Genomic DNA, 27,292 nt, shown 5'->3' with positions numbered 1-27,292 from the left:
TCGCGCTACGTTAACTTTCAACTTTAACTACCATATAGATGGTGTGCCCCTTCACAGAGTTGATCGTCTGAGGGACCTTGGAGTTATTTTGACCAGTTCACTAAGTCCTTCTGATCATATTGCGTCCATCACTTCTAAGGCATATGCTCTCCTTGGCTTTATTGGAAGATCGACAAGGGGCTTCAAGTCACACGACTCAATGCTGGTTTTGTATAAATCCATAGTGCGACCAGTGTTTGAATATCGAATTGTGATCTGGTCCCCTTTACCAACTGGCCCACGTAGAAGACTTGAAGAGGGTGCAGACACGTTTTTTGAGGATGCTGGGAGCTCGTCTGGGCTACGCCTATATGGAAACGCCTGTTCTCCAACTGGAACAGCGTTTTAATCTGCAGTCACTGTACCATCGGCGCATCATCTTCGATCTTCTCTTCTTGTTCAAGCTGATCAACGGACTGGTGGACTGCCCTGCTCTCCTGGAAATGTTTGATTTGAGCGTCCCTAGGGGAACGAGATCACGGACTGTTTTCTGCCGCAAATTCCTGCCCACGAACTACGCATGCAACAGTGGCGTTGCAAGAATTCTGAGGCATGGTGGTGTGTGGTCCGGGCAGGTGGATTTCTTCCTGGGGTCTCTTTCGCCTTTCAAAGAAAAAAATAAAGCAAATTGTTAACTAATTATAGGTCCTAATACTCAGTAACTTTGTTGTGATGTAACTTGTTATTGTTATTCTCTTGTCTTGTTAAAATTATTTATTTTGTTACTAGTCTTTGTTATGTTTGTTACTGTATTGTTATCTTATTGTTTTGTTGATATTATGCATGTTGATATTCGATTGTTCTGTTAATACCATTTTCATTGTTACAATTTATTGCAATGTAGTCTTGTTAAGATTGTCTTGGTAAACTGGAAGTTTTGATTGCATGTTGTATGTAAACATAGTTTTAAGTTGTTCTTATACCTATGTGACGACCCCCAGCATATAGTTCTAAGACCAGACCGGTAACATCGCATGCGGTCTTAATCAGCCTATTTTAAATAATAAATTATCAGTAATATATTTTATTTTCATTCAGCATAACATCTAATTGTAGTAACGAGTAGTGAATATATGCAGCCAGACTTATTAGGTTAAGCAGTGCAGGTGGAGAAGATATATATTTTAATTCAGCACATGAATTGTAAGTCCAGGTCTGTCAGCAGTAAGCCTGGTAACTTTCCATACTCAGAGCAGCTGCGCAGTTACTGGGTGGTTAACAAGCAGGAATTTGCTGAGGTAGCGTCTGGAACAACGCTGCTCCCTGGAGTTCGTTGTTCTGAGTCGCAGTCGTGTCGGGGTTTTGAACGCGTCAAACTCGCGTGAAATTGCTCTCTCTCCCGTTCTAAATTTGTAATTGTTGAACTGATATTAAGTTATACAATAAAATTCAAATTGTTTTCGCAATAAATTAAATTGTTTTATTTGGGCAACCGAGGAGAGCATTTTTATTGCAGCAACCTGGGCTAGTTTCCATCACCGTGTCCGAGTTAGAACCCGAGAACATTTAAAATTAAACTACGTGTGGTCGTCACGCCACACCTAGATAAATAAGTCATTTTTTTAGTCATAGGCTAAATGGTTATGTACCGTTGGAAGAAATAAATAAATAAAAAAAAGAGTAGAGGTTTATAAAACGAGAGCGTGAGAAAGATATGTACGTGTTTGACAATGCATATTCTCTGTTTTGGATAGTGGCAATGAAGGATTTGATTTGATTGTCACTCTCAGCTCATCAGGGTGCAGAAGTATTTGATAGATTATCATAATATTATAACATGTATATTCTATTGAAGTACTCTAGACAGATGGAAAAAGGCACTGTTTCTCTCCATTTGTGCTTGAGTTTGATATCTTACAATATCGTCTGCCCCTGTCTGTCCGTCTGTCTCAATCTTCTATCCTTTCTAATTGGACTTTGTGTTTTGTTTTTAATGTTGTAAAGTTTCATAATTTTAATAAAATGTGGAGGAATTTTGTTGTACGTAAATTAATTCACAGGAATCAAATACAAATACCGAAGACATTTCAGCTTCAACGAGCGTTATATTTCCAGGCCCAGCGGTTGTAAGTTATTTTGATATACAAACATATTGTAATGAGTATTGTAAGGGTAGGTTATGAAGGTCGCAAATGAAGGTTATGGTAATTTTTAAGATAACGTTGCTGATAGATTAGTTATTTTAAAGCCAGCAACCATTTTTGCAATAAATCTTTTGCATATTCTAGTAGCTTAGTTTGTCAGAGCTATGATTCACATTGAAAGAATAATCAATACTTTCAATGTTTTATTGTAATAGCCTAACAAAAATCTAGTCTATTAAGAGAAAGCTCAAAAGGCACTAGTTTGTAGATCACGTGATAAAATAAATTAATTGTTCCTCCAAATCTTGGTAATTTTAGTAAATTTTAGTTATTTAGGAGAAGGTTGTAAAAGTCAAAGCTTCAGAACTAATATATTCATAATATTAAAGTAACATTATAAATTAAAACTTGTTATATTTAAGTCTTAAAATGTGGAAATATATAAAACATTGCTTTATAAGTCAGGATATAAAATGTAATTTTTCTCTTTGTAGGCTACTATATCAAAGCATATAGTTGTATGGTAGATCTACATTCTTTGTTTTGGTTTAAGTGAAAATATTGGCTGAGGTTGCCAATCATAATTTCAATGCTATTAATACATTGGGTAGGGTACGATAAACGGACCCGGTTTTTTATATCGAAATTGGCAAACGATATTATTTAATCATAACCATCGATATAATCAATCGATACTGATTAATTAATTTAATCAAATAACTGAAATAATCCATATCAACAGCTGTAAACACTTTCAAATAATACTCGTAAGGTAATTTCAACTTTACATATAAGTAACATTTGATTATTAAAAATGGCAGTGGTCAATTTTAGAAAACTACACGACATTGCTTTGAAAGATGATAAGACATGTTCTACGTGACTTCAACATGTTGGACTCGTACCGAAAAATCCGTTATATGAAATTTGTGGGAAAGAAACAACTGTAACTGTGAGAGTAGCAAATATGGTCGTCTTCAGTTTTCCTAATTTTTCTTATAATAATTTGTTTCATCATTGGAAATTATTAATTCATATTTTAATTTGATACATATGATTGTTATTGAGGACTATAGATACTTTTATATCGATTGAAAGTCTAGGGTTTGAGATGTGAATATTATGTATCGATGATTACATTCTTCGATATAAAAAACCGGGTCCGCTTATCGTACCCTACCGAATACATTTTATTCTCCTAAACGAAACCAGTTTTAGTGAGTGAGAATTATAAATAGTGGTTTTTATTATGGAAAATACAAATTTCTTTTTGTTCTATTTTCACACTGTTTCAGGTTATTTGTGTTTTCAATGTTATCTATCCATAGCTTTTCTAGGAAAGATTCGTAGTTGGTATTGAAAAATCAATTTCTTTTAGGCCTACATAATTGTGTCAGCTGCAGTATATTATCGGCCACCACAGCAATCGAATCATCGATACTTAAGATTATTAAATTATTGATATTCATGAGTAACCAATCCTTGATATAGGTTAATTACTGAAACCCAATTATGTTTTGGATACTACAAATTATAGTATAGTTTGGCTGTTTTGTATCTTAAAAAGTAGTTATTTAATAATGAATTAAAACTATCTAGACTATGTATATTTATAAAATGTAAAATTAAAACAGTGTAACATTTTGTTATGTTATACTACTAAAGGATAAACGTGTCTGACACATTGTGCCATAAATAACAAATTTACATTGGCATTATACTTGCGGGCGCCAGCAGTTATTCTAAAAACCAAGTACACATGATTTGGCTGTAAGTATAATAAGTGGCCACCATGACAATCGAATCATAATAATTGATTATAGATATCGATACTATCAAATACAACATTTTACTTATAAAAATTCTTAATTAATCATAGCTAGCTTTGTTTATTCATTTATGTACTGAGTAAGTTAGTGATGTCATTGCCACTGTTGTTATTTCATGTATGTAGTGAGTAGGCTAATAACATCGGCAAGAACAATGGTGATGAACATGCAGATATTAACACAAAATGTATTTTTAAACATGTGCAACAAAGAACTTGTTACATTAGAGGTAAACACTAATGTATACATTTCCAAAAAGAAGCAAAGAGATGTTAGATTCTGTTCGGAAATTTTCCCCAGAATCTTAACATGTAAAACAAGAAACAATGTTTGTTATGGATTTATGGTAAGCCTCTTTTATTAAAAAAAAAAAAAACAAAAGGTTATGACAATTTACCACAGTACAAACTTCTTCGATGCAAGAACTTCTACTAACACTCAGACAATAATAGCTAATTTGAGAACTGCAAAGAAATCCTTTAAAACTGATCTCAGGAGTGAATACATTGCCAATCAACTGTGGTGGTAATTCATTTGAGCATTTGATAAAGCTATCACACATGTTTACCCTGTAAAGTGATTGTAAGTACTACTTATTCAAAAGCCATATAAATAAAGTATAGTTATTCAATATAATTTTAAATAAATACATTTCTTTTCAATATAAAAGTATAGCTTCTCTATTATACAATTTAAAAGCCTAATTATTAATTTACTTCAATATTATTATACAAAATGAATTCAAATTTAAATTGTGTTTATTCTTGAAATTAATAAAAGGTAAATAAATGTTATTGTATTGCTTGTAACATTTTATAAATATTGATAGTATAGATAGATTTTTTATTTATTGTTAATTTATTAATTTTTAAGCTTAAAAACCAGCAAAACTATATGTTCTTTGAAATATCAACTATGTTATTTGGTCTGACATGTTTTCAGTAATATTAGATGATCATGAATATCGATGTCTCAATATAATTCGATAACCATGATTCGATTGTGTTTGTGGCCATGTATTATGATTCTACTTTGTTTGACTTAATTTGAAACAGTAATGTCAAACTGAATTACGTTTTAGAGTTTTAAGATTTTATTAAATAATATTGTTTTTCTGTAAAATAAAGGCAGCTAGCAATTATTAATTATGAACATCTATAGGTGTTTTTATATTTTCAATATTTTAGATATTTATAATCGATAGTTGATTACCCAGCAGGGATCACTTCTGGCTGGTTTATGTTTGTTTATTTTCTTTATTACATTTGTCGAATGTTATGGTTGTCCATTTGCCTTATTTATACATTCGCATTTATTGTCACTGATGGGTCTTAGGCTAAGTAAGATAGTAGGAAGTTCTGGTTATGTAAATTTACTGTATTTATTTACTCTCTAATGTTATTTTGTCACAGCCCACACTGATGCCTGGAAACAATCTGATAATTTTGTTATCCTTATAGGAACTATTCTCAGAAAGTCTACATTAATGAAAATGTTCTTTCAGATCAAAACCCCTACATTCACTTATTGTTATTTTATGTATCCAAAGGTGGTTTTACGGCTGATATCAGCAATGACAAAATAATATGAGGTTGACTCAAGATCATATGACACACAGCATATATGTAGAACGATGAGAAAAAGATTTCCAGTTTTAATGCTGTACAACTTTGTTATTTTGTATATTTATTCTTAGTCATAGTTGTCAGAGATTTATTCTTAAGTTTAATTTGGCATAAGTACCAATTATGTTATGTTATGAAGACTGCACAGGCCGAAATCTGTAACTATTTTAGGTATAGATTGGTTTAACTGAGAACTTTGTCGATCAATGGATATTGATAGTATCTGATAGTCAGGCCGATCTTATGCCTCTTAACTCTACAGAATTTACTTTGTCTGGTTTGGGAATGCTTTAAGACAGCCTGTAGAAGGAAAAGGTTCCATATATTTGATCATTCTAATAGAGTACCTCACTCACAGATTAACACAAATCTTTTCTTTATTGCGTTTGGAATTAGTCATGAAATTTGCAATTTCTTATAAGAAGTAATATCATATAAGACACTAGCAATGTATCCTTTTCCAATTTGACAGCATGAACTAAAGGGGAAAATATGCTGAGGTTAGTCTGCTGTGCCCCTCCTCATCAAACAATTAAACTCACAAATTCTTTATCTAGTTGACAAGATACATGTGTGCCAATTGTAGATAGCTACTGGTTAAACAGTAACCTATAAGCTCAGGACTGAGCCACTACCTCAATGAGGGCTTTGTGACAACTAGGTATTCTTGCTCAAACTTTTTCAATAATATAATAAGAGTTATATCATTAACAAGTGATTATGAACTCAACACCTTCCTTTAGAGTAATCCCTTCCTTCCTCATCATCAGATCTTCAATCTTGAATCAAATGTAACTCTTCAACAGTACATATTAACAAATGAGTTTCATATACACAAATCTCATTATTCACAGTGTTATATAAATGTTATTTTGGTACTTTGGGATTATACTGACTACACCCAGACATGAATCGTTATTTCACATTTCGTTTCTACTGATTACTAGATTAGCGTAGAACAATATTTCGTCAATATAAAACAGGAATTGTCTTATCGCAAACACCTCCCCATCCTCAGACAGAGGTCAAAGTCGAGCGTCTAGTAGATAACGTGATTGCAGAGTCTCGCCGCCCGTTCAGCTGGTGCATCGCTTTGTTGTACTTCCGTGTTTTACCTCTACATTTCTCCAAACACAAAAATTCAACAAAAACAAACATTCACCAAACTAAACTTTTTATTAAAAAAACACTCAAAACTTGTTTTTATTCTTGATCACATTCCGCCACCCAAAATGCGAGTGCCTCCGGCCATCAGCGCGGGCTTCGACAGCACCTTCGGTGCTGCCCCGCGCTGATGTCGACGAAAGAAAAACATCCCTCGAGATAGTACCTATCAGTAAAATATCAAATTCTAGAGGGGCTAATCAGAAATATAAATTGAATTGTAATGGAAAGGCAATGATGTACCGTGCAAATCACGTGATGCCGCGCGGCCTGCCGTAATCAGGATTCTCGAGAAAGATAAGATAACAGCGACAACAATACCGATCACAATACCTGGAAATGCTTGTAAGTTTGTAATTTTGTAATTGAAGAGTTGTTTTTTTCGTTCTATCATGTTTGTTTCTATAAATTTCTATTTTTGTGTTCTTCATACTGGTGTGGTCGGTATAATCCCAAAGTACCGTTATTTTCATTAACCATACAAAGTAACGTAAAAGTGATTTGCAATTAGGACATTCAAACTTAATCCCAACCCTCTTAGGGGTTTAATGTAGTTACCAATCCCGCAAAGTAAGAGATACAGATAGGCGTCATGATCATACAAGAGTCCCTGCATCCAGTCTGTACCAGGAAACTGCCTGGACTATAGAGCACTTTGAAGGTTAATACAGCGTAGCCCTTGAGTGTGGGTTGGGTCCTCAAGATTATACAAAAGTAGGAGATTATCAGTGGCAAAATAATATGTCATATTTATCTCTGTTTCAGTGTAACGTTGTCTGCCTGCTCTCAGTCGAGAGGGTTACTGCATGAACAGAATCTATACCAGTATAGGTACTATTCGTCCGATGCCTATCCAAACCATAACAAAGTACTACTGCCAGCCCTCTCTCCCACTATGGAGATGGGTACAATTGTATCCTGGGCGAAAAAGGAAGGTGAGGATGTTGAATACTAGTAGAAAGAGTAGTCACATGGAGCAGTATGAGGACTATTGGTTGTTCTGCAAGTATCATCAGACTGAACATGCATACAGTAGTTATCTATACCATATTATTAAGTATGGTTCTCTGAATATATAACACCGAGAATTTCTGGCAGCTCTTGTAAAGAGGGCAAATAATTTTACTTCATCTGAGTTAGTTATTTTTTAAACACTAATTTTGCATCTGCAAATTAAAATTCAATAAACTGGAATTCTCATCCAATTTTTGTCCTGCTCTTTTTTCACTCAGAGGAGTTCAACCTTATCAAGTCATATTCTGAGGCCTTAACTCTCTCTATTTTCAGATGTCCTTTAGATAACAGTTTATTGAATAAGTTGAAAGGTTTAAGGAGTAAAAAAACATTGATTGTTTTAGATCGGATCGGTGCTTCCTCCCACCAATTGTTGAATTCAAATTCAAATTTCTATGTTGCCTTGAAATAATGCATATCACAGTAGGCGTTGTCAAATAAATCAGTTGCATAGAAAATGTTTAACTAAATAAAGTAAATAATATAAAATTTTAAAAATTCAATGTAGCTTATGGTGTATTACTGAGAAATATACAAGGACTGTCCAATAAATACACGAACTTGGCCATGACAAGGATTATAATTGCTTGAGACCCAATGAGTCGTCAGTGCTTGGCAGATCGTCGAACTGTGCGTGTGTTGATAGTTATGTTAGTTTCTGTAGTCCTTGTTTTTACTGTTTGTCAAAAATGGACATGAACAATGGAAATCAAGGAACAACAAATCAATATAGTTTTTGGTGAAGTGTGATAAAAGTTATAAAGAAATTATTGATAGTTGACAGCTGTTTACAGTGATAATGCTCTGAAGAGAACGTCTGTTTTTAAGTCATTAAGCATTTTAAAGATGGCCGACAAGACGCCACGGGTGATACATGGGTGGGGCGACCTTCAACTACCTGTGTTGAAGATAACATTGATCACGTGCGGTCCGTTGTCCTCACCGATCGTCAAAAAATTGTCCGAACGATAGCTGATGAACTGAATATAAGAAAATCAACAGTGCACACTATTTTAACCGAATATTTGAGTCAAAAGAAATATAAGAAAAAATCGTGTTAAAGCTGCTGACGCCAGATCAAAAGTTGAAAAGAGGTGAATATGTCACCGACTTGAAAATGTGTAAAAAAATTCACTTGAAAACAAGGCTGGATTTCTCAATAGGGTAATCACTGGTAACAAATCATGGTTTTTACAAGTATGACATTAAACTAAAATCACAAAGCAAGTTTCTTTAAATAAATGTAATCTCAATCCTTGATCGTCCTCCTTATTCATCAAATCTTACCTCCTGCAACATTTCCCTATTCCCAAAATGCAAAAATGTGATGAAGGGACATTACTGGTAAGATTTGGATACAATGAAGCAAGCAGCAATGAGGAAACTAAAAAGCCTAACTTCCAAGGACTTTTAAGGGTGCATAAACAGTGGAAAAACAGATTGAATAAGTGTATAGCAATGGATGAAGTGTACTTTGAATGGGACAAAATCAATATAGGCTAAATTATGCAAAATCAAGTTTTTATGGCCTCAGTTTGCGTATATATTGTCGATAGGCCTTGTGTATATACACAGTATTAATACTTAAGTTAATATAAATAAAATGGGCCCTTATGATTATGTAAGTATTATTATTGTTGTCTCATCCAACGTAGTACTATAAAATCCATCAAAACTATAAAAAAAACACTTTTTAAGATCTATTTACAGATATTGCATTTATATTTATAGGGAATTTGATATAAAGTTTTATGCCAAAATGCATGAAGCTGCTATTGGTGTTACTGAAATGTAAAAGCATAAGATTTTTATTTCTAGATTTGAACATGTGGTTACTATTCCTTAAATTAAAATCTACATAGTGCAGTCTAACATACACTAACAAGAGGTATGATATAAATTACATGTAAGGTAACGTTAAAATACTAAGACTAATGAAATAAGGCATACTGAGTATCTCTAATTCCAGTACTATCTAATATTGCTGTCTTTTGCAATATAAAAACTTGTGTAACTCCAAATGAGCTTTCCCGAAGAGCTATGCCATATAACTAGAAGCCATGTTTCTAATATATTGTAGCCCAATGAGGTTTTATTTGCTGTCATCTAAGTAATGAATGGAATTTTTTTCCAAAATACTGGTAAAAAGATCACATTCATACTCTTATTCATCTGTTACAATACTGTTTTATATTATTTTAATTTTTCTCAAGTGAAGTGTTAACAATTACTGATTTTTAAATAAAAGAATGCCTTATAGGTAACACAACTAAATGAAGTTGTTATGTATGGTTTTTTTTATAAGTTACTGTGTCCTAATATACACAACTTTTTAAATAATCTATTTAAAATTTTTAGGTGATAAATTAAATGAAGGCGACCTATTAGCCGAAATTGAAACTGACAAAGCAACAATGGGTTTTGAAACTCCTGAAGAAGGTTATTTAGCAAAAATATTGGTAAAGGCTGGCACTAAAGATGTACCAATTGGTAAGGTAAGTAGTTTGAGTATTAAAAGTATTAAAAAGTATATTCTTCTCATAAGTTATTTCACCCATGGTCACATCTAGTTTATTTATATTCTACAGTTATGGAAAAAAATATTTTGGAAATTATTTTTAATCTGTATAATTTCAAAAGATTTCACAAACTTTTGTTTGAAAATTAATGAAACACACCCTTTTCACACCAATACTAAAATAACCATAACTGTACAAATTTTACACTGTTTGAATACTTTGGTTTCATAAATAGAATTTATATGTTCTTCCTTTACTTAAAATTTCCATACTACATAATTGTGATTTAATACTTTGGACTTCATGTTTTAAATTGTATTTTTCTTCAAAATCAATATTAAATCTTAATAATAAAGTTAATAAAAGATTTGGTTTATGTCATTTTAAACCATTCAATGAGCTATACACTATAAAAGTATAATTAAAATCACCAATACAAAAATATTGCTTTTACAAAAAAACATTACATCATCAAGTTCAAATCATGATTTACTGGGTAGAAACATGTTCAACGTTGTAAAATGTGATAAAGGTTTGCTGAAGATATTTATTAAATTAGATTTATATGATGAATTCTATAAGAATCAGACACTGTGTAGTCTCTACCATGTTTTACATTTATTTTATTTTAACCAGAGTAAAAATTAAGTTTTTTTATATATTTGATCACGTATTTTTACAGATATGTGTACTGTATTGTTTTGGTAACTATATAATTTGATATGAATAATTAAACATTGATGCAAATATTATGGCTGTTAAACACTAATGTGTACTTAAACAATTATTTTATAAAACATTCTCAATTTTTTTTACCCAAAACATGATCATCATTCAAAAATTCTAAAAAATGGGTGTCTAGTAATTATTTATAAAAATCCAGTATACATCGTTTCATTCAATTAGTCACAGTCTATGCTTGTGCACACATATTCAGATAGAAAAAAGCAAATTTATGAGTCATCAGAATTGGACACAAAAATTATATTTTTTTGCCATCATAATACTTCTGTAATGTAATAAAAATTTAAAAAGAAAATCACTTGAAGTGAGTATATTTGCTTTTTAATATGGTTATACAAGTGGTTAAATAAGATTTTTTTATTTCATAATAATGAAAGGCAAACTCAAATGTAATGTTTTAACTTTTTCTTTGGAAGTCCAACAATAAATTATTAATAGTTATGAGATGAATTATGTAATTCATTAATATGTTGGTGCACATAAAAATGGTGTAGACATAATATGAAGCATGTTTTTGTAAGTAAGTACTGTTTTGAAATTCTGGTGTTGCAGCCCTGCGATCGGTTTCCTGCACTTGCGCACTGTCTGCCTTTATCTGTTAACAGGCTGCAGATGTAATTATAGCATAATTTGATCGTTTTTAAATCTGTTAATGCATATTTCAAATACCCCCGTCAATTGAGAATACTGTCGACTGTGAAGTACTTGATGTTTTTTTTTCTTGGTGCTAAAAGTGTGAAAGCAGTTGAAATTCAGTCATTATTGTGAAGTGTATAGACAAAACATTTTAAGTGATGGAATAACATTCAAATGGGTACAATCTTTAAAGATGGCCATAAGAATGTTCATACTGAGAAACAGAGTGGATGATCCTGAATGATCACCAAAGATTTGGTGCAGAAGGTCAAATAGTAAAAATTCAGAGACATGGCAATTTCCTTATGGTACGTGCCGCAGCAAAGCTAAATGAAACTACTATTTAGCATGATGTTGTGATAAAATAATATTTAGTGAATACTACTGAAGTATATCAACCCATTTATTAATATAACTTACCAAATAATACTCAAAAATATTGTTATATTAAAAGAATTTATACTATGAGGGTATGAGACAATCTAACAAGGTGTGAGCAAATTATTTAACAAAACATCAAATGGCCACAGTGCATGCCATCACGGAGATAAATAACTTCAAAATCAAGTCATAAAGTACAATCAAAGGTTTGTTTGAATATAGGGCACTCTTCCCCCAAGGACTAATACACAAATACCCATCTCTCAAATTCTTTATGATTCCCTTCAAAACTAAAAATATTTCTTTCATCGTCAAGATGTGCCGGGTGGTCTAATAGGGTGTTAGTGTAATTTTTCCACTAACCTAGCATTTATTATGCTGGATTTTCATATGTGTACTAAAAAATATATATTTAAATTGTATTTTCTATTCTAAACAAGTCTCTTGAATTAAAAGGTGAATACCATCTATATGCTACTGTTATTTTCTGTTCTACTAAATTATTGGTATGTAAAGTAATAAATAAATATTTTTCTGTTACAGCTTGTGTGTATTATTGTGGAAAATGAAAGCGATGTCGAAGCGTTTAAAGACTACAAAGATGATGGTTCATCTGCTCCAGCTGCAGCAAAACCTTCCCCAACCCCAGCTGCTCCTGCACCCACCCCCATCCCAGCCACCCCTCCCCCTCCTACTCCTACCTATGCACCTCCTGTAGTAGCTGCTGCTCCAGCGTCAACCTCTCGTGTGTATGCTAGCCCCTTAGCCAAGAAAATTGCTGCTGAAAAGGGTCTCAGTTTAGAGGTAATAATTCAAATACAAATCAGTAAATTTGCTGTCATTAATACGAAAGGATTGTACAGTTACATTATATTATGTTGAATTTTAAGATTGAGATTATTTGCAAATAAAAATGACTAATTTGAGAATGATTTATAACTCAGTTTTCGGCAAGATTCTTAACCCTAGAACTCATGATCAAATTCCTTTCAGTGGCTGATTGTTTCCTGTACCTCGGACTTGCCTTATATTTTTTATTATCATATGTTTAATATTAAATAATTATTTTATATGCTATACCATCTTATTCAGGAATGTAATAAACTGTAATAGCTCACCAAAACACATGTTCACAACAACATCAAAACATACAATTACTATTTGTAATACTTTTAAACATCTGTTTGGTAGAATAAAAACAGCTTTTTAAACTAGCTGATTCATTGTAGCATGCTGTTTGTACAATATACAAGACGTAAAACAGTTAGGATATTGCAAAGCATAATAGATATGTAACAGAACAAGAAAATTATCAAAAAGTTTATTATTTAAGTAAATTGAACCTCTTTCTTTCATTATTATCGATACTAATATGTTTTGAGCATATTTTAAAGACATAATAACAAAAAACGTACGCCGTGCTTAAAGACCCGATATTGAACGTTGCCACTAGAATATGACTAAATCACCTGTTATCATGTTTTTTCAAATTGCAGGGATAAAGGATTTGTAGGAGATCATATTTACCCAATGCAATAATTAGAAATTCGTGGAAAATGATAAATTCAAATTACATACCTTCAGCATTAAGGATATTGTACACTGTTAATACCGTTTGTATTATATTTGTATTCGATTTGACCATTTAAATACCAATTTATTGATTTTAGAGCATCAAAAGTGGCTCTGGACTGTTTGGCTCAATCAAAGTTCAAGATCTGGGTAAAGCCACAGCTGAAGTTGTGTCTTCAGCAGCTGCGACTTTGGCTAAGGGGGCTGTTTACGTGGACAAGCAAGTTTCCAACATACGTGCTGTCATTGCCAAGAGGTTATTGCAGTCCAAACAGGTAAAATATTGTGAAAAGAACTTTAATCATGTTTTAATTATTACACAATTTTGTTATTAGTGCTTAAATACAGTCTCTTTACACTTTAATTCTAATTAGATTATTATACAGGGTGTTCAACTAAAAAGAGGACCCAAATCTGTGTAAATAACAATTTATTTATTGACAAACACATTGTTCTGAATTACAACAAATGTTAAAAATGTTGTCCATCCATTTTCATACACTTGTCAACATGGTAAGCCCATGTTCCTGGCCACCCTTCTTAGCTGATTATCTCATTAATTGCATTGGTAATGTTTGTCCTCAGTTCCAATAGGATATGAGGATTGCTACTGTAAACAATTTGGTTTAAGTAGCCCTACAAAAAGATGCCAATACTAGACAGATCAGGTGATCGTGATGGCCTGTTGAAATTATTCTTCCATCAAAAAAATCCTGTAGCATCACCATACTAGAGCGAGCTGCATGGCAAGTGGCACCATCCTGTTACAGACAGCAGTAACTAACGCTCATCCAGTTGCAATAAGCCTATGAACTGTTGGATAATGTCTTAGTAGAGGGCAGCATTCACAGTTGTTTCAAAAAACAAAGGTCCTATTATTCTCCGCCTTGAAACCGCACAACCTACGCCTATTTTTTGAGTTGTAGGGGAGTTTCGATGAAAATGTGCGGGTTGTCAGTTCCGATAATTTTGGCTATTAACATAACCTCCTAGATGGAAGCAAATTTCATCTGAAAAGAACACTTTATCTAAAATGTCAATGTTTGCCGCTAATTAATGTCTTGAACCATTGGCAGTAGTGTCATGGAAAACTTACATTTGCTATGGATAACAATTAAGTATTCTTACAGCAGTGTGAGTTGAAATGATCCTTTCCCGGCTTAGTCTTTGCAAAGATTTATGTGGAGGTCTCGTAACTGATTTTTTTATATCCTGAATGACCTGTGGAGTTAAAACGGACCACTGCCTCTCACGACGCTTGTCTAACACTGACCCTGTTTCATGAAACTTTTTAGCAAAACTTCTGTATTATACTTTTAACTAGTGCTTCTTTTTTCAAATTTGTCCATGAATCATTGCCGACACACAGCAGGAGATTTCCCTACTAAATAAGTTTCAATCACGAATACACATTCTTCAATAGTTAAGAGCATTTTAACATCAATACACTAATATGCAACCTACTTTGTTCAAATTTCAATGCTTGACCTTCACTGGTTCAACTGCAATATGCAGGGAATAAAAAGCCATCCCCACTCCAGCTCCAGTCATACCAACATTAGAAACAGTATTTAACCCGTTTTGCACAAATATACGCATTTCCCATCAAAAATTAATTTTGTACAATCTAATAGCAGTCAGGCCTTTTTTAAGTTGAACATCCTGTGTATGTATATATATATATATATATATATACATACATATTGATAACTAAAGGTCTACGGAAAGTTTCATACCTGTAATTACTGTCAGGGAAATTACATTTAATAGCAGTGAAATGCTCGAACACTAGAAAGGTTCCTTTCAGGAGCAGAGTCAATTCAATTGAACTTTGAAACTGTTTGGTGCATTTTTTAATGTTGTATTACCTTTAATTATAAAATTTAGAAGAAGAGAGACATTCAGAGGTTTAGGGACAACCACTTAGGTGGTCATTAGGTACTTGGCATTTGTGCAGCAACCAGTACCTGCCTATGAGAGTTTCAGTTAGAGAGATGCCTATTTATGCTTTCAGTTGTGAACCTAGTGGGGATTTCTTAGGTATATGTGTGTTGAAAGGGAACAGGGAAGATGCATGCAGTGCATATTTATATAAATCGTTTAATTATAACAAGATTTAAACATATATAACTAAATACTTTTTTTAACACTTATAGCGCTGTTCATAAATTTCTATATTTCTCCTTAGTGTGCAATTAGCTTTTAAAACATTAATGTTAATTTGCTAAGAATTCTATTTGAATTAAGATTTGTAAAGTTATTTTTGAAAGTAAAAAAAAATTAAAACTATTTTTTAAGGCTTAAAAAGTATTTTTTTTACAAATAAACTAATGTGTAGAAAACAACACATGAAATTTTCCAATTCACTGAAGACAGAAAAATACAATCATAATAAAAGAAACACAAAATTGAAATCGCAATTAAAGTCATCCTACAGTTGCTGTAAACAATGTTCAGATGGAACATATAGCGTGCAATTCGACATAGAAACAGAGCTTGTGCACTGATCTCAAGAGCTGCACTGCAATCTTCCTCACGCAGAAAAAGTTGTCAAACGCACCAGCTTACAGTGGGAAATGGCGTTTGGTTGCTATAATACCTAGTTTAGGATCGATATCATAAGGGCAAGAATTACGAATAGAGCACACCTGTTGTCCGATGGTCAGTTAACATTTTCACTCATTTTATCACCAGTTTTACAAACTTCAATTTACGATTGAGGACAAAAACTTGAATAGCGAGATATGCTGTCATATGCATGTGGGAGTCATCTTTACTGTACTGGATTTCCTGTAATGACCGTGAGAAGGGTTAATAAGTTCAATAGAAATGAAATTTGATACTTTATTATACAACCTAATCAGTAAAAGATTAATATATAATTGTTTGTTCCAGACAATACCTCATTACTATTTGTCCGTAGACATCAACATTGATGAAGTCACGCGACTTAGGACTAAGATGAACACCATGCTGGAGAAGCAAGGTGTCAAGCTTAGCTTTAATGATTTCGTCATTAAAGCTGTTGCTTTGGCATCAAAGAAAGTTCCTGAGGCTAACTCTTACTGGATGGACTCTGTTATCAGAGAGTAAGAACTGTTAGAGGTAGTCATATTAAACTAAGTCATGAATTTGAAAGCTTTTATAAATTTATTTTGAGAAAATACAAAGAATACGAGTGATGTTAGAGTGAGAAGAACAGTTTAATATATATATATATATATATATATATATATATATATATAAACTCTATCAGTTTTTTTTTTTTACAAATCTATTAATTTCTTTCGATTTAAAATAATTTTCCCCATAGTTACCTTGTTTATTTAAGCTAACCTGATACTTCAAGTGACAAAAAAGGTGAAGATCATTTGGGACAAAGATAGGACTATATAGTGGATGATCCAAAACTTTCAATCCAAAAGATACAATAATTTTGGTCTGAACAGCAGTGTGAGGCTTGGCATTATTGTGGAGGAGTAAAATTTCCTTTGTCAGCTTGCTGCATGTTTTGTTTTGTTTAGTTCGCTGAAGCTTGGTTAGGGTTGCGCTGTAGACTTTCTGCAATGATTGTTGTTCCTCATGCTACCAGCAAAACACCCTGCCTACTCAAAAAGCTGTTGCTATGATCTTTCGCTGTGACTATGTTAGGTCTTGACCTTGACAGGAAAGGATGTGTGTTGCCATTCCACTGACTGAAGCTTTGATCCAGGGGTTGTATGGGATACCCATGTTTTATCTCCTATTACAATTTACTCAACATTTCATCTTCTTCACGAGTAAGAAATGGTAATGAATTGTTCAATTTCTAGATTTTATGTTTTTTTTGAGGTTTGGTTACCCATTGGAAGCACAATTTCCTGAAGTCTAGGTTTTCAAAACTGTAAATTACAGAATGAGACATTAAAGAAATTTACATGGAAAGAGTAGTTATTGTCAGTAGCCTATCCTCATGAATTTTTGAGTCAATTGCTGGCACCATGTCTTTTGTTGTAACCACGGATGGTCGACTTGAACTTTCTTCCCCATTTAAATTTTCTTACCCATTTCCGATTGTTACCTTCAGTCAGTGTGATATCTTCATAGACTTCACAAAGCTGACGATTAATGTCAGCAGCCAACATCTTTCTTGCTATCAAAAAACATATCACTTAGCAAATTTCACAGGCGGTGGGCGATTTAATAATCTTAAACATGGTTAATACGCACACTGACACTTATAGATTAGCTGTAAGTGTTATGTATGTGTTTGCAAGGAATGCCGGGATATGGCGTGCTTTTTTTCTTTTTTTTCCTTCCTGAGGGAAAAGGACAGTTTGTCCCCGCGCTTAGTCCTAAAAGGACCTTTGCGCCTCCCTTACTTTAATTTTGTGTCCTCAAAGTCCGAGGCTTTTGCAAAAACCAATCAGATTTGAGGGCTCCTGTTCTCTGATATCCTTGGGGTTGAGGAGATATGCTCCCAGGTATCTTTTCCGAGTTTCTACGATGGCAGGACAGTCTAACCAAATGTGCTCTGCTGACTCCTCCTCCTCTCCACAGAGTCTACACTCGTTACTCTGGCTAAGGCCTACCTTCGTAAGGTGCTTTCTTAGAGGGCCATGTCCTGTCAACATTCCTAATATCAGTCTTATATCCTCCTTATTCTGGTCTAAGAGAGCTGTCCACCCTTTAACGTAAGGAGAGATAAACAATTTGGATAGTCTTAATCCTATGGCTCTACTCCAATTATTGTGTCTTATCTTCTTTTCCCAATCTTTGACCAGAGCTTTAATGTTGGAGAAGGCTATCCCACAACCTGGCTCAGGCCCCACCATTGTGGATTCCACTCCCTTTTTGGTGAGGATGTATGCTTTTTCATTTCCATGAATGCCTTCATGACCCGGTACCCAATCGAGTGTTACTCTGTTATTCATTGCCAGCTCTGCTAGAGCATTCTTACATTCCCAGACCGCTTTCGAATCAAACTAAAAAGTGCCTTCAGTGCAGCCTAACTATCAGAAAGTATTAGGTATGTTAATCCTTTTGTCCTCATTTGTATGATTCTTCTGGAACATGAGTCTGTTGCCATGACCTCCGCCTGAAAAACCGTGGCATGTCTTCCAAGGGGCACAGCCATGCCAACTCCAGGTCCGTGTATTCCGTATCCTGCCCTAGAGTCAAGGCATGAACCATCTGTGTAAAACTTCAGGACTTCTTTTGTAGGGTAAGCCTCCTTTTTAAGCCATTTCTCCCTACTTCCGATAGAAACCATATATAATTTGTCAAAGGAGTATTTCTTGACCATTGCGTCTGACACTTTGGTTAGCATTTCAGCCTCAGGAAAATTTTGCAATATCTTCATGTAGCCTTCTAAGGAGGTAGCATTTATTACCTTTGTTCTTAGAAGCTTCATTGCACTTAGAGCGGCTGTTCTCACCACCTCCTGCCCCAGAGGAGTGTATCCCAGGACCACTTCAATTGCTAGTGTTGGGCAGGAGCTCATCGCTCCCGTGGTGCTTAAGCAAGCTAGCCTTTGAAGACTGTAGCCTTTTAGCAGCTGTTGTTTGTTCTACTTTCGGCCACCACACTAAGGCAGCATATGTGTCCATTGGTTTTATTATGGTTTCGTAAATCCAATATATCATTTTGGGTTTAAGTTCCCATTTAAATCCAAAAAGTCTTTTACAGGCCCCAAGGGCCATTGTTGCTTTGGATATCCTATTTTCAATATAGGAGTTCCAAGTGAGCTTTTCATCCAGGAATTTCACTGTTGTTTGGTTGATGCTGATTCCCTCCAGAACAGGTTGTGTTAGCTGGAACTTTCTTTTCCTGGTAAAGGTAATCATATTTGTTTTAGATGGGTTGATCCGTAGACCTTCCCCATGACACCAGTTGCTTATGAGGTTTAGTTCTTTTTGTATGAGGCGTTCCAGCATGCCTTTGTTTTTTCCTTTGATCATAAGCACTAGGTCGTCCGCATAACATAGTAGCCTAGTTCCCCTCTTCTCTGCTTTGCTTAGGAGATCATCCACCACCATCGCCCACAGGAGAGGAGACAAAACTCCCCCTGGGGGCAGCCTTTCTGGGCCGTAATTGCGGCAGATTCGTCTCCATACTTTGCTTTTACTTGTCTGCTTTTTAGGAGGGCTACTATCCATTTGACTACATCTGGGGGAACTCCAAAACGTTCCATCGCAGTTTCCATGGATTGATATGCTACTCGGTCGAAAGCTCCTTCAATGTCCATAAAGACACTGACTAGGGCTTCCTTTTTTCAAAGGTGTTCTCCACCTCTCCCACTAAGCTGTGGAGGGCGGTGGTAGTTGATTTACCTTCTATGTAAGCGTGTTGTGTGGGACTAAGTGGGTGATCTGGTAATATTACGTCCCTTATGTGTCTGTTTATTATTTTTTCCATAGTTTTCACCATGAAGGAGGTTAGGCTTACGGATCTGTACGAGTTGGGTTCAGTCGGATCCCTGTCTTTTTTCCGCACAACACCACTAATGCTGTCCTCCAGTTCTTTGGTATGTATCCTAAGGCGAAACTGCTTCTAAACAGAATGCAAAGAGTATTTTATATTATGTCCAGCCCCTCTTGAAGAAGGGCTGGGAAAACTCCATCTGCCCCAGGAGTTATATATGGCATGCTTGCTCATTACTCAATCGCACAAACTACAGGACTCCAGAGGGAAACGGCTGTTTTTTTTTAAAACACATGTACAAAATAGAGAGAGAAGAAAGTTGAAAGGTGAGATGAAGGAAGAGTGAGAGGGAATCAAGAATTTTTTTGTCCAGACATTTTATTTTTAGTCCACTATTATTCAGTTACAGTGGTTATATGTATACATTAAAATACACTGAATTTTAAGAATCTTATTTTTCACATAAATCTGATGTATGTAGTTCAATTTTTTACTTTGAAGAACGTATATGCCATTAAATTTCATTATCACGTGTGTATATGGTGAAAGTGTAATGTTCCTACAAATTAGTTTGTCTTTAGTAAACAATAGTTATGGAAAATATATTCACAACAATTATGAAAATGGTTGATCAATAACATACTACAATCTCACATCATTGTTGCTGTGTGACAAATCAAATGATTGAATACATAAACCCTCAATGACTTAGTAATTTCGATAAAAGGGAACATAATTGATGAAAAGCTATTTTTGTAAAATAGGATTGAGGCATTGATTGTTTTTTGTCCCAAACTGATTAGTTTTCAGACATATAAGCAAAGTGGTACATAATCAAAGATGCAGAATCCTATCTAGAGTATATATTATTTTCATGAAGCTAATGACAAAGAATCTGTCTGTTCCTCAGCTAAAAAATTGTCATTAGCTGGATTAGTTCAAGATCTATTTGTGTTAGTAATGTTTTCAAATAATCATAAAATCTATGTATGTGTATGTGAATAGTTCTATTTTGCTTTCAGATTTCATTCGGTCGACGTCAGTGTTGCTGTGAGCACTGATAAGGGCTTGATTACACCCATTGTTTTCGACGCTGACAAGAAAGGGCTTGTAGAAATAAGCAGTGATGTGAAGAGGTTGGCAGCTAAAGCTAGAGAAGGGAAGTTAACTCCACAAGAATTCCAGGTACAATTAATTCATAGATTAAGTTAGTTTGTAACTTTACAACTTTACAAACAATTTTCAAAATGTACAAGCGCCAGTAAGAACAACTTAGTGTGTTCAATTTATAACAATAAGTATACAATAATATTATATCATATTGTTACTGTATAATTGTATCATTATCCAGTGTATTTAACACTCAAAGTGCTATTGTTGCACTAAGCAATGTCATGGACCATTTTAAAGTGCTAGCCTCACACTGTGATATATTTTCGTTTTGTCATGATACAAACGAACAGTCTATTCAATATTTGCATTCTTTGTAAAGTAAAACGTAGGAAAAATTCTTCTATTCATTAAAGGAAAGGAAAGTACTAATTCAGAAGATTATGAGAAGTATGAGAAATACAAGTCAGTTGTCTTGTCAGATTTGTTTCCTGTTCAAAAAGCTTTGCTGCAACAATTATCTTATTTAGAATAAAATTTGTATATTTTGTAATTTTTAATACTACATAAGAAAATATGAATTAAAAAATTAATTGTATTTTTACTCTGCCAGTCAACAAGCACTTTTCTTCTAAGAAAAAATTTGTTTATAAATGATATTTTAAAGCATTTTTGTATCTAAAACATAATTAAAAAAAAAAAAAAAAAAAAAAAAAAAAAAAAAAAAAAAAAAAAAAAAAAAAAAAAAAACTATGTGATGCGCTTAAAAGTTGGTCAGCTCTTTAAAGTGATATAGATAGCACTTGGGAGGGAGCTACGATGGTATGAGTTAATTGTTAGTTAAATTGTTGCATGCTGTATTTCTGCAGCATCATAGATTGAAAGGATTTTTATCAAACTTTTTAAGTCTAGGTATATAAGTCTGCAGCACATAAATGTAGTTCAACAATCTCAGCCCTAAATGAGTATGTTGTGTCAGGGTTAATGAGTAATGTATCACTTGTTGCAGATTACAGTAGAACCCCTCATATCCGGCCTCGGTTTTACCGCACCTCGGTTTATCCGGCCACTTCCCGCAAGCCAATATCGAAATTTATTTACCACGGCTTGCAGACGCGCAGTTGCACGCACTAGTCTCCCACGACTCTTGCGTTATTTTGGTGTATCTATTTGTTTACATTTTCCTGTGTTGACTTCAGTTGAGCTAATAGGTTTAACCTGTAAACAGTTCGTTGATTATTTCCAGTGCGGTTAGTACAGTACAGTACAATTGTTTTGTTTCGTCAAGTGCTGTGTACTGTAGGTTGGTTTATCCGGCCGAATCGTTATCCGGCCAGGGGCTCGGTCCCGTGGTGGCCGGATATGAGGGGTTCTACTGTAATGTAGATTGCTGGGACTGAAAGTGTTCATATCAAATTTTCACTAAATGTAGTAATGTCTTGTACCAAAGGTGTTAATTAATATTTAAAAGTAAAGAATATCTTATTTTACCAGGAGAGGTTAGGGGTAAGAAGCTTCTCTAACACTTAACCAAGGACCAATGACTTAAAGGTGACAACTGAACCACCACCAGTGGCCGGATAGGCAGGCTGCTTGTAAGAACAGGATCGCTCAGCAGTCATCTATCCAAGCGGCAGCCGTGCTCGATTTGGTTATCTTGTGATAACTGCCTAACCCGAAAACGCCGTAGGCAATTAAATTTATGCATCTAATATATTAAATACAAGTATTCTAATTTACATTTAATTTTTTTTTTTAATTGAGTTAATATTTTTTTTTTTTGAATGAGTTGAAACTTATTAGTTTTGCCCAATAAAATACCTTGAATTTATTAAAAATTTCAAACATACTTGATGAATTGACTTTCCAGTTACCTCTGACATTTAATCCATTGCGGATCACTGACGAGCTGGGTTCGTCACGCAGCGGCCGGGCCTAACGGCACGGTGACGAGCTCAGGTCGCAAAAGCGGTCTGCTTTTAAATTTCCCTCTAAATAGTTCTGTTAATGTCTGATAGATCGGGCGATCGTCTTCACTTGTCTACTAAGAGTGTTTAACAACGGTCTACGTTTAGAATTTTCAAAAGTTTTATAAATATCCTACAGATCGCAGTTGTATGTCGAAGTTGAAAAATCATTCATATGAGTTTATTCTTTGCTTTTTAGCGCTTCTGATTGGGTGTTTTCCTCAGTTGGTATTATAATACTTTTGAGGTTAATGACACAACTAAACGACGCAGACGTACATGTTGGTGGGTTTAGTCTAGACAATGGCCCGGATGTTGCAATCGATTCGCCCGAGCCGCTTTATTTAGACTATGATTCAGACATCATCCCTGCCACGCCGTAACCTTGCTCGCGTGTTATCGTTCCTACATCACGGATACCCCAGCAGGCCCATGTTCCATCTGAACGAATACCTTCGCAGCTGAATTTTCTAGTATACAATAGCGAGCGATACGATGTGGCACATCATTGCTGTTCGTGCGGCCGCTGACCATGAATTAATTCGCGCCCACTGGTGCCCTCGCGCCAAAACAATACGATCCGCAATGGGTTAAACCCATTTTATTTGTAGGTTTTTTTTTATTGGTGATGGATTATTTTAAAAGAATAACATGTTCGTTATAAACAAAAGTCAACACATCTTTAGCATCAAACATTGTTTGATACTGCAAAAAAATGGCTTTCTTCTTTTATTGTGAGCATTTATAAAAATTAGCAAATCAAGAATTCTTAACACTCTAGTCAGGGTAATACACAAATGTACTTTAGTGACTTATGGTTGGTTTCCTTGCATTTATAGTCCCATTGTTGTTAAGTTGATAATTAATTGTAATGCACGCATGTCCCTTAATTTTAGAATTCCAAGCCAGAAGAAGAGAGCAATTTCTCGAAGGGGTGTGTTATTGTTTTTTTAACACCTTAACATGTTCATGACAATTATGTTATCATTTCCTTTGTCTAAATTTTCATTAAAAAAATATATTGAAAATGTTCTAAATGGTCTAAAACATATGAAGTACATTCAGGTACTACTGTAGATTTTACATACGGAGTTGAAACGTTGCGTCACATCTCAACCTACATCGTCAAAGACTGTAACTTGTCCACCTATGTAACTTTATTATACCGTCTTGTATATATTTCTTTGAATACAGTAACAGTTTTGAAGCATACTTTCCGGCTTCGTACAAATAACTGGGTCTGAGAGGACATTCATACATTTTACATTTCATTTTTTTATGAAAAAAACTTTTTTGTCATAAACTATAAAACTTGTATGTTTTTGTATAGAAAACCTCTTTTCTATATTTTCCAATACCAATTGATTATGCTCTCCCAGTAAAGATGTTAAACTTATTCTTGTAGTGTGATGTGTGGTGTACACCTCTAAATGAGATGAGTGTTAGCTTTATCATCAGAAAAGATAGATTAACTGACAATCTTAGCACATTTTTCGTAATTTCTCATTAGGATTGAAATGTTTTATTATCCTGTTTCATATCTACCTAAGTTTTGTTTTCTATTAGGGGACTGCTATCACAAACAAAGTTATTTACTTACGGTACTGAAAATTACTACGGAAATACATATGCTGTAAATTTAGGAAGGACTATTGGATATACTCTTTAACATCGTATTTGTGGGAAGAAGTTAAAAGTTTGCATTCACTTATTCAACTAGTTTCTCATTTACTATTTTGGATTAGTACTATTTAATGATTAATACTGTTTCAAAGAAATAGACAATAGGGTGGTAAATGCGTTAAAACAAATTAGTTAGTTGGATCACTCTATTTTTCAACACAGTTGCCAAGTTTGTTCAAACACTTATCATACCTCTCAACCAATTTTAAAATATCCTCTTCATAAAAACTTGCTGCCTGCTCCAATAGCAAAGAGTTTACTGCTGTTTTCACGTCGTCATTATCATTGTAACGGTTGCCACTGAGGTGTTGTTTGAGGTGGAGTAATAGATGGTAATCGCTTGGTGCAAAATCAGGACTGTAGTGTGGGTGGTCAAAAACTTTCCAATAAATAGCAGGTCTGACGTGCAGTGTGAGGTCTTGCATTGTCATGGAGAAGGACAATATCCTTTGTCAGCACGTCATGTCTTTTGTTTTGAATCACTCTGTGTAGCTTTCTCGGGGTTTGGCAGTATGCTTCTGCATTGATAGTGGTTCCTCGTTGCATGACATCGACCAATAAAACACCATGCCTATCCCAAAACACAGATGCCATGATTTTGCTCCCCATTCCATGATCTCTTGCTTCGATTCGGGCGTGATATTAGAAACCCATGTTTCGTCTCCAGTTACGATCTGACTAAAGAAACCATCATCTTCTTCATGATAACGAGTCAAGAACTTCATTGCACACTCAAATCTTTGATTTTTATATTCCTCTGTTTGGAGGTTCAGGACAGCATTCGCTTTTTGCGGTATGCATGCGAACTACTACTGTCTAAAACAAAACGGGCACTTAAAAACCATGCCTCGTATAAGTAGATAGATTACAATTGTAACAGTCTTAAAACACATTAGGGGAAAATGTCATGATTATGATGTATACTTTTAACTGATAGATTTGTAAGTCAAACAATTTTATTTTGTCCCAAGATATAGATATGAGCTTAAAGAACATTATAATGTAAAAGAAAGCAGAAAAACAACCATGTAACTTATGTTATTATTAAGCTTAAGATTATTGTGCTTGAAATCAGAATACAGTAAATTATTAAAGAAATGTCTCAATATTTGCAGCAGGCAATTGGAGTTAATGGGCTAAGGGTCAGCTGGTCAATCAATGTACTGTACTTAGTGATTGTTACAAAACTCTGCACAGATATATACCAATGCTAAATGTATGTACAGGGTGGTACAATATCTGTCTCTAACCTGGGTATGTTTGGAGTGAAGAACTTCTCTGCAATCATCAACCCTCCACAAGCCTGTATTCTTGCAGTAGGCTCTGTTCAGAAGAGGATTATTCCGGATAAAACATCACCTACAGGGTATTTTATTGATCACTATAAGAATTGATCATTATTATTTATAACATTATCTGATTGTCCTATCCAGTTTTTTATTAGAGTTTAACGTGTCTTACAAGACATTAATGCTAATGCATGACTTATGGATATATCCATACCATCGAAAACGTGGAATTCTATTGTCTAATTTTTCATTATTGTGGACATAACAGTTTAGGAAAGTGCCATGAATATTTAGGAATGTGTAAATGTATTTATTTATGACCTTTGGTAAGCAAAATAGAGTGTGTGTTGCGCCTTAGATAAATCAGTCATAAGTAACTGGATGATTTTAGATATCTTAAATTTTATTTGGAGCAAATTGAGTGGATGCCCATAAGTTTATATAAATATTACTTTAAAATAATGATTTGTAAACTAAAATTATTATTATTTACATTTAAGTGTTTAAATTTTAATATGTCAAAACTTTGCTAATATAAATTCTTGAAATATAAAATATTCTCCCTATAGGGTTTCATGATATGGATTTTTTCCACAGAATTGTATATTTTTTCTATGAACACACAAAAAATACAGAAAATGGTATGACACTTAAAAAGTTTCTTCTGCATTTGATTACAAATCGAATTTGTTCCTGAGAAATTATGTAAGTGTTGCGGGTCATAACTGTATGTTTTGGTTGTTGCAGAAAAGCTGCAGACTTCATGGCAGTGACACTGAGTTGTGACCACCGTGTGGTGGACGGCGCTGTCGGGGCACAGTGGCTGGCGGCCTTCCGATCTCTCCTCGAACAGCCCGAGACCATGCTTCTCTAGTTACCTCCACATTATTGTAAATATCTTCCTCCATACATGTGCTTTAAGGAATTTGTTTTTATTTTTTACTCCATAGTGGATAACGAGCATTTGTTAGCTTTAAAACTACTGCCATCTGAATAAAAACACGTTTATTTATAAACCGTACTTTGTTTCTTTTGGAACATCAGTTATACGTGTATATAGATTATAATATATATATAATTGTTACAAAAATAAATGTGGATCTGTTAGTTCTCCTTTGTGTTATTAAATACCCATCACCTCATTTTATACCATCTCTCCTAGGGATTCTAAGCCATTGGCTTTATTCTATGTATTTGCTCCAGATTCATGTGAATAAAAGTTAACTACAACAGT

At 34.2% G+C, this 27,292-nt stretch overlaps 1 protein-coding gene across 1 annotated transcript; it reads left to right on the top strand.

The window, feature by feature from the left end:
• The first annotated feature begins 1,890 nt into the window (after positions 1-1,890).
• On the top strand, positions 1,891-27,169 carry LOC124362142 (dihydrolipoyllysine-residue acetyltransferase component of pyruvate dehydrogenase complex, mitochondrial). The gene is made up of 9 exons (XM_046816374.1): positions 1,891-2,105; positions 7,507-7,676; positions 10,114-10,250; positions 12,579-12,839; positions 13,706-13,882; positions 16,503-16,696; positions 21,032-21,194; positions 25,996-26,135; positions 26,806-27,169. Exons 1-9 carry the CDS (start codon positions 2,002-2,004, stop codon positions 26,930-26,932), a joined length of 1,473 nt encoding a protein of 490 aa, XP_046672330.1. The 5' UTR covers positions 1,891-2,001; the 3' UTR covers positions 26,933-27,169.
• Positions 27,170-27,292: the final 123 nt, after the last annotated feature.

The sequence above is a fragment of the Homalodisca vitripennis genome, chromosome 5 (genome assembly GCF_021130785.1).
Source record: "Homalodisca vitripennis isolate AUS2020 chromosome 5, UT_GWSS_2.1, whole genome shotgun sequence".
NCBI classification, from domain to species: domain Eukaryota; kingdom Metazoa; phylum Arthropoda; class Insecta; order Hemiptera; family Cicadellidae; genus Homalodisca; species Homalodisca vitripennis.
Note: the sequence above shows the minus strand (reverse complement) of the source record. Positions and strands in the feature narration are given on the sequence as shown.

Bases quoted from the DNA above. Each gene is read 5' to 3' on its own strand.
- LOC124362142 (XM_046816374.1), top strand. From the start codon at position 2,002: ATGTGGAGGAATTTTGTTGTACGTAAATTAATTCACAGGAATCAAATA. The intron at 12,840-13,705 runs GTAATAATTCAA...TATTGATTTTAG, and splicing joins AAAAGGGTCTCAGTTTAGAG to AGCATCAAAAGTGGCTCTGG. The intron at 26,136-26,805 runs GTATTTTATTGA...TGGTTGTTGCAG, and splicing joins GATAAAACATCACCTACAGG to AAAAGCTGCAGACTTCATGG.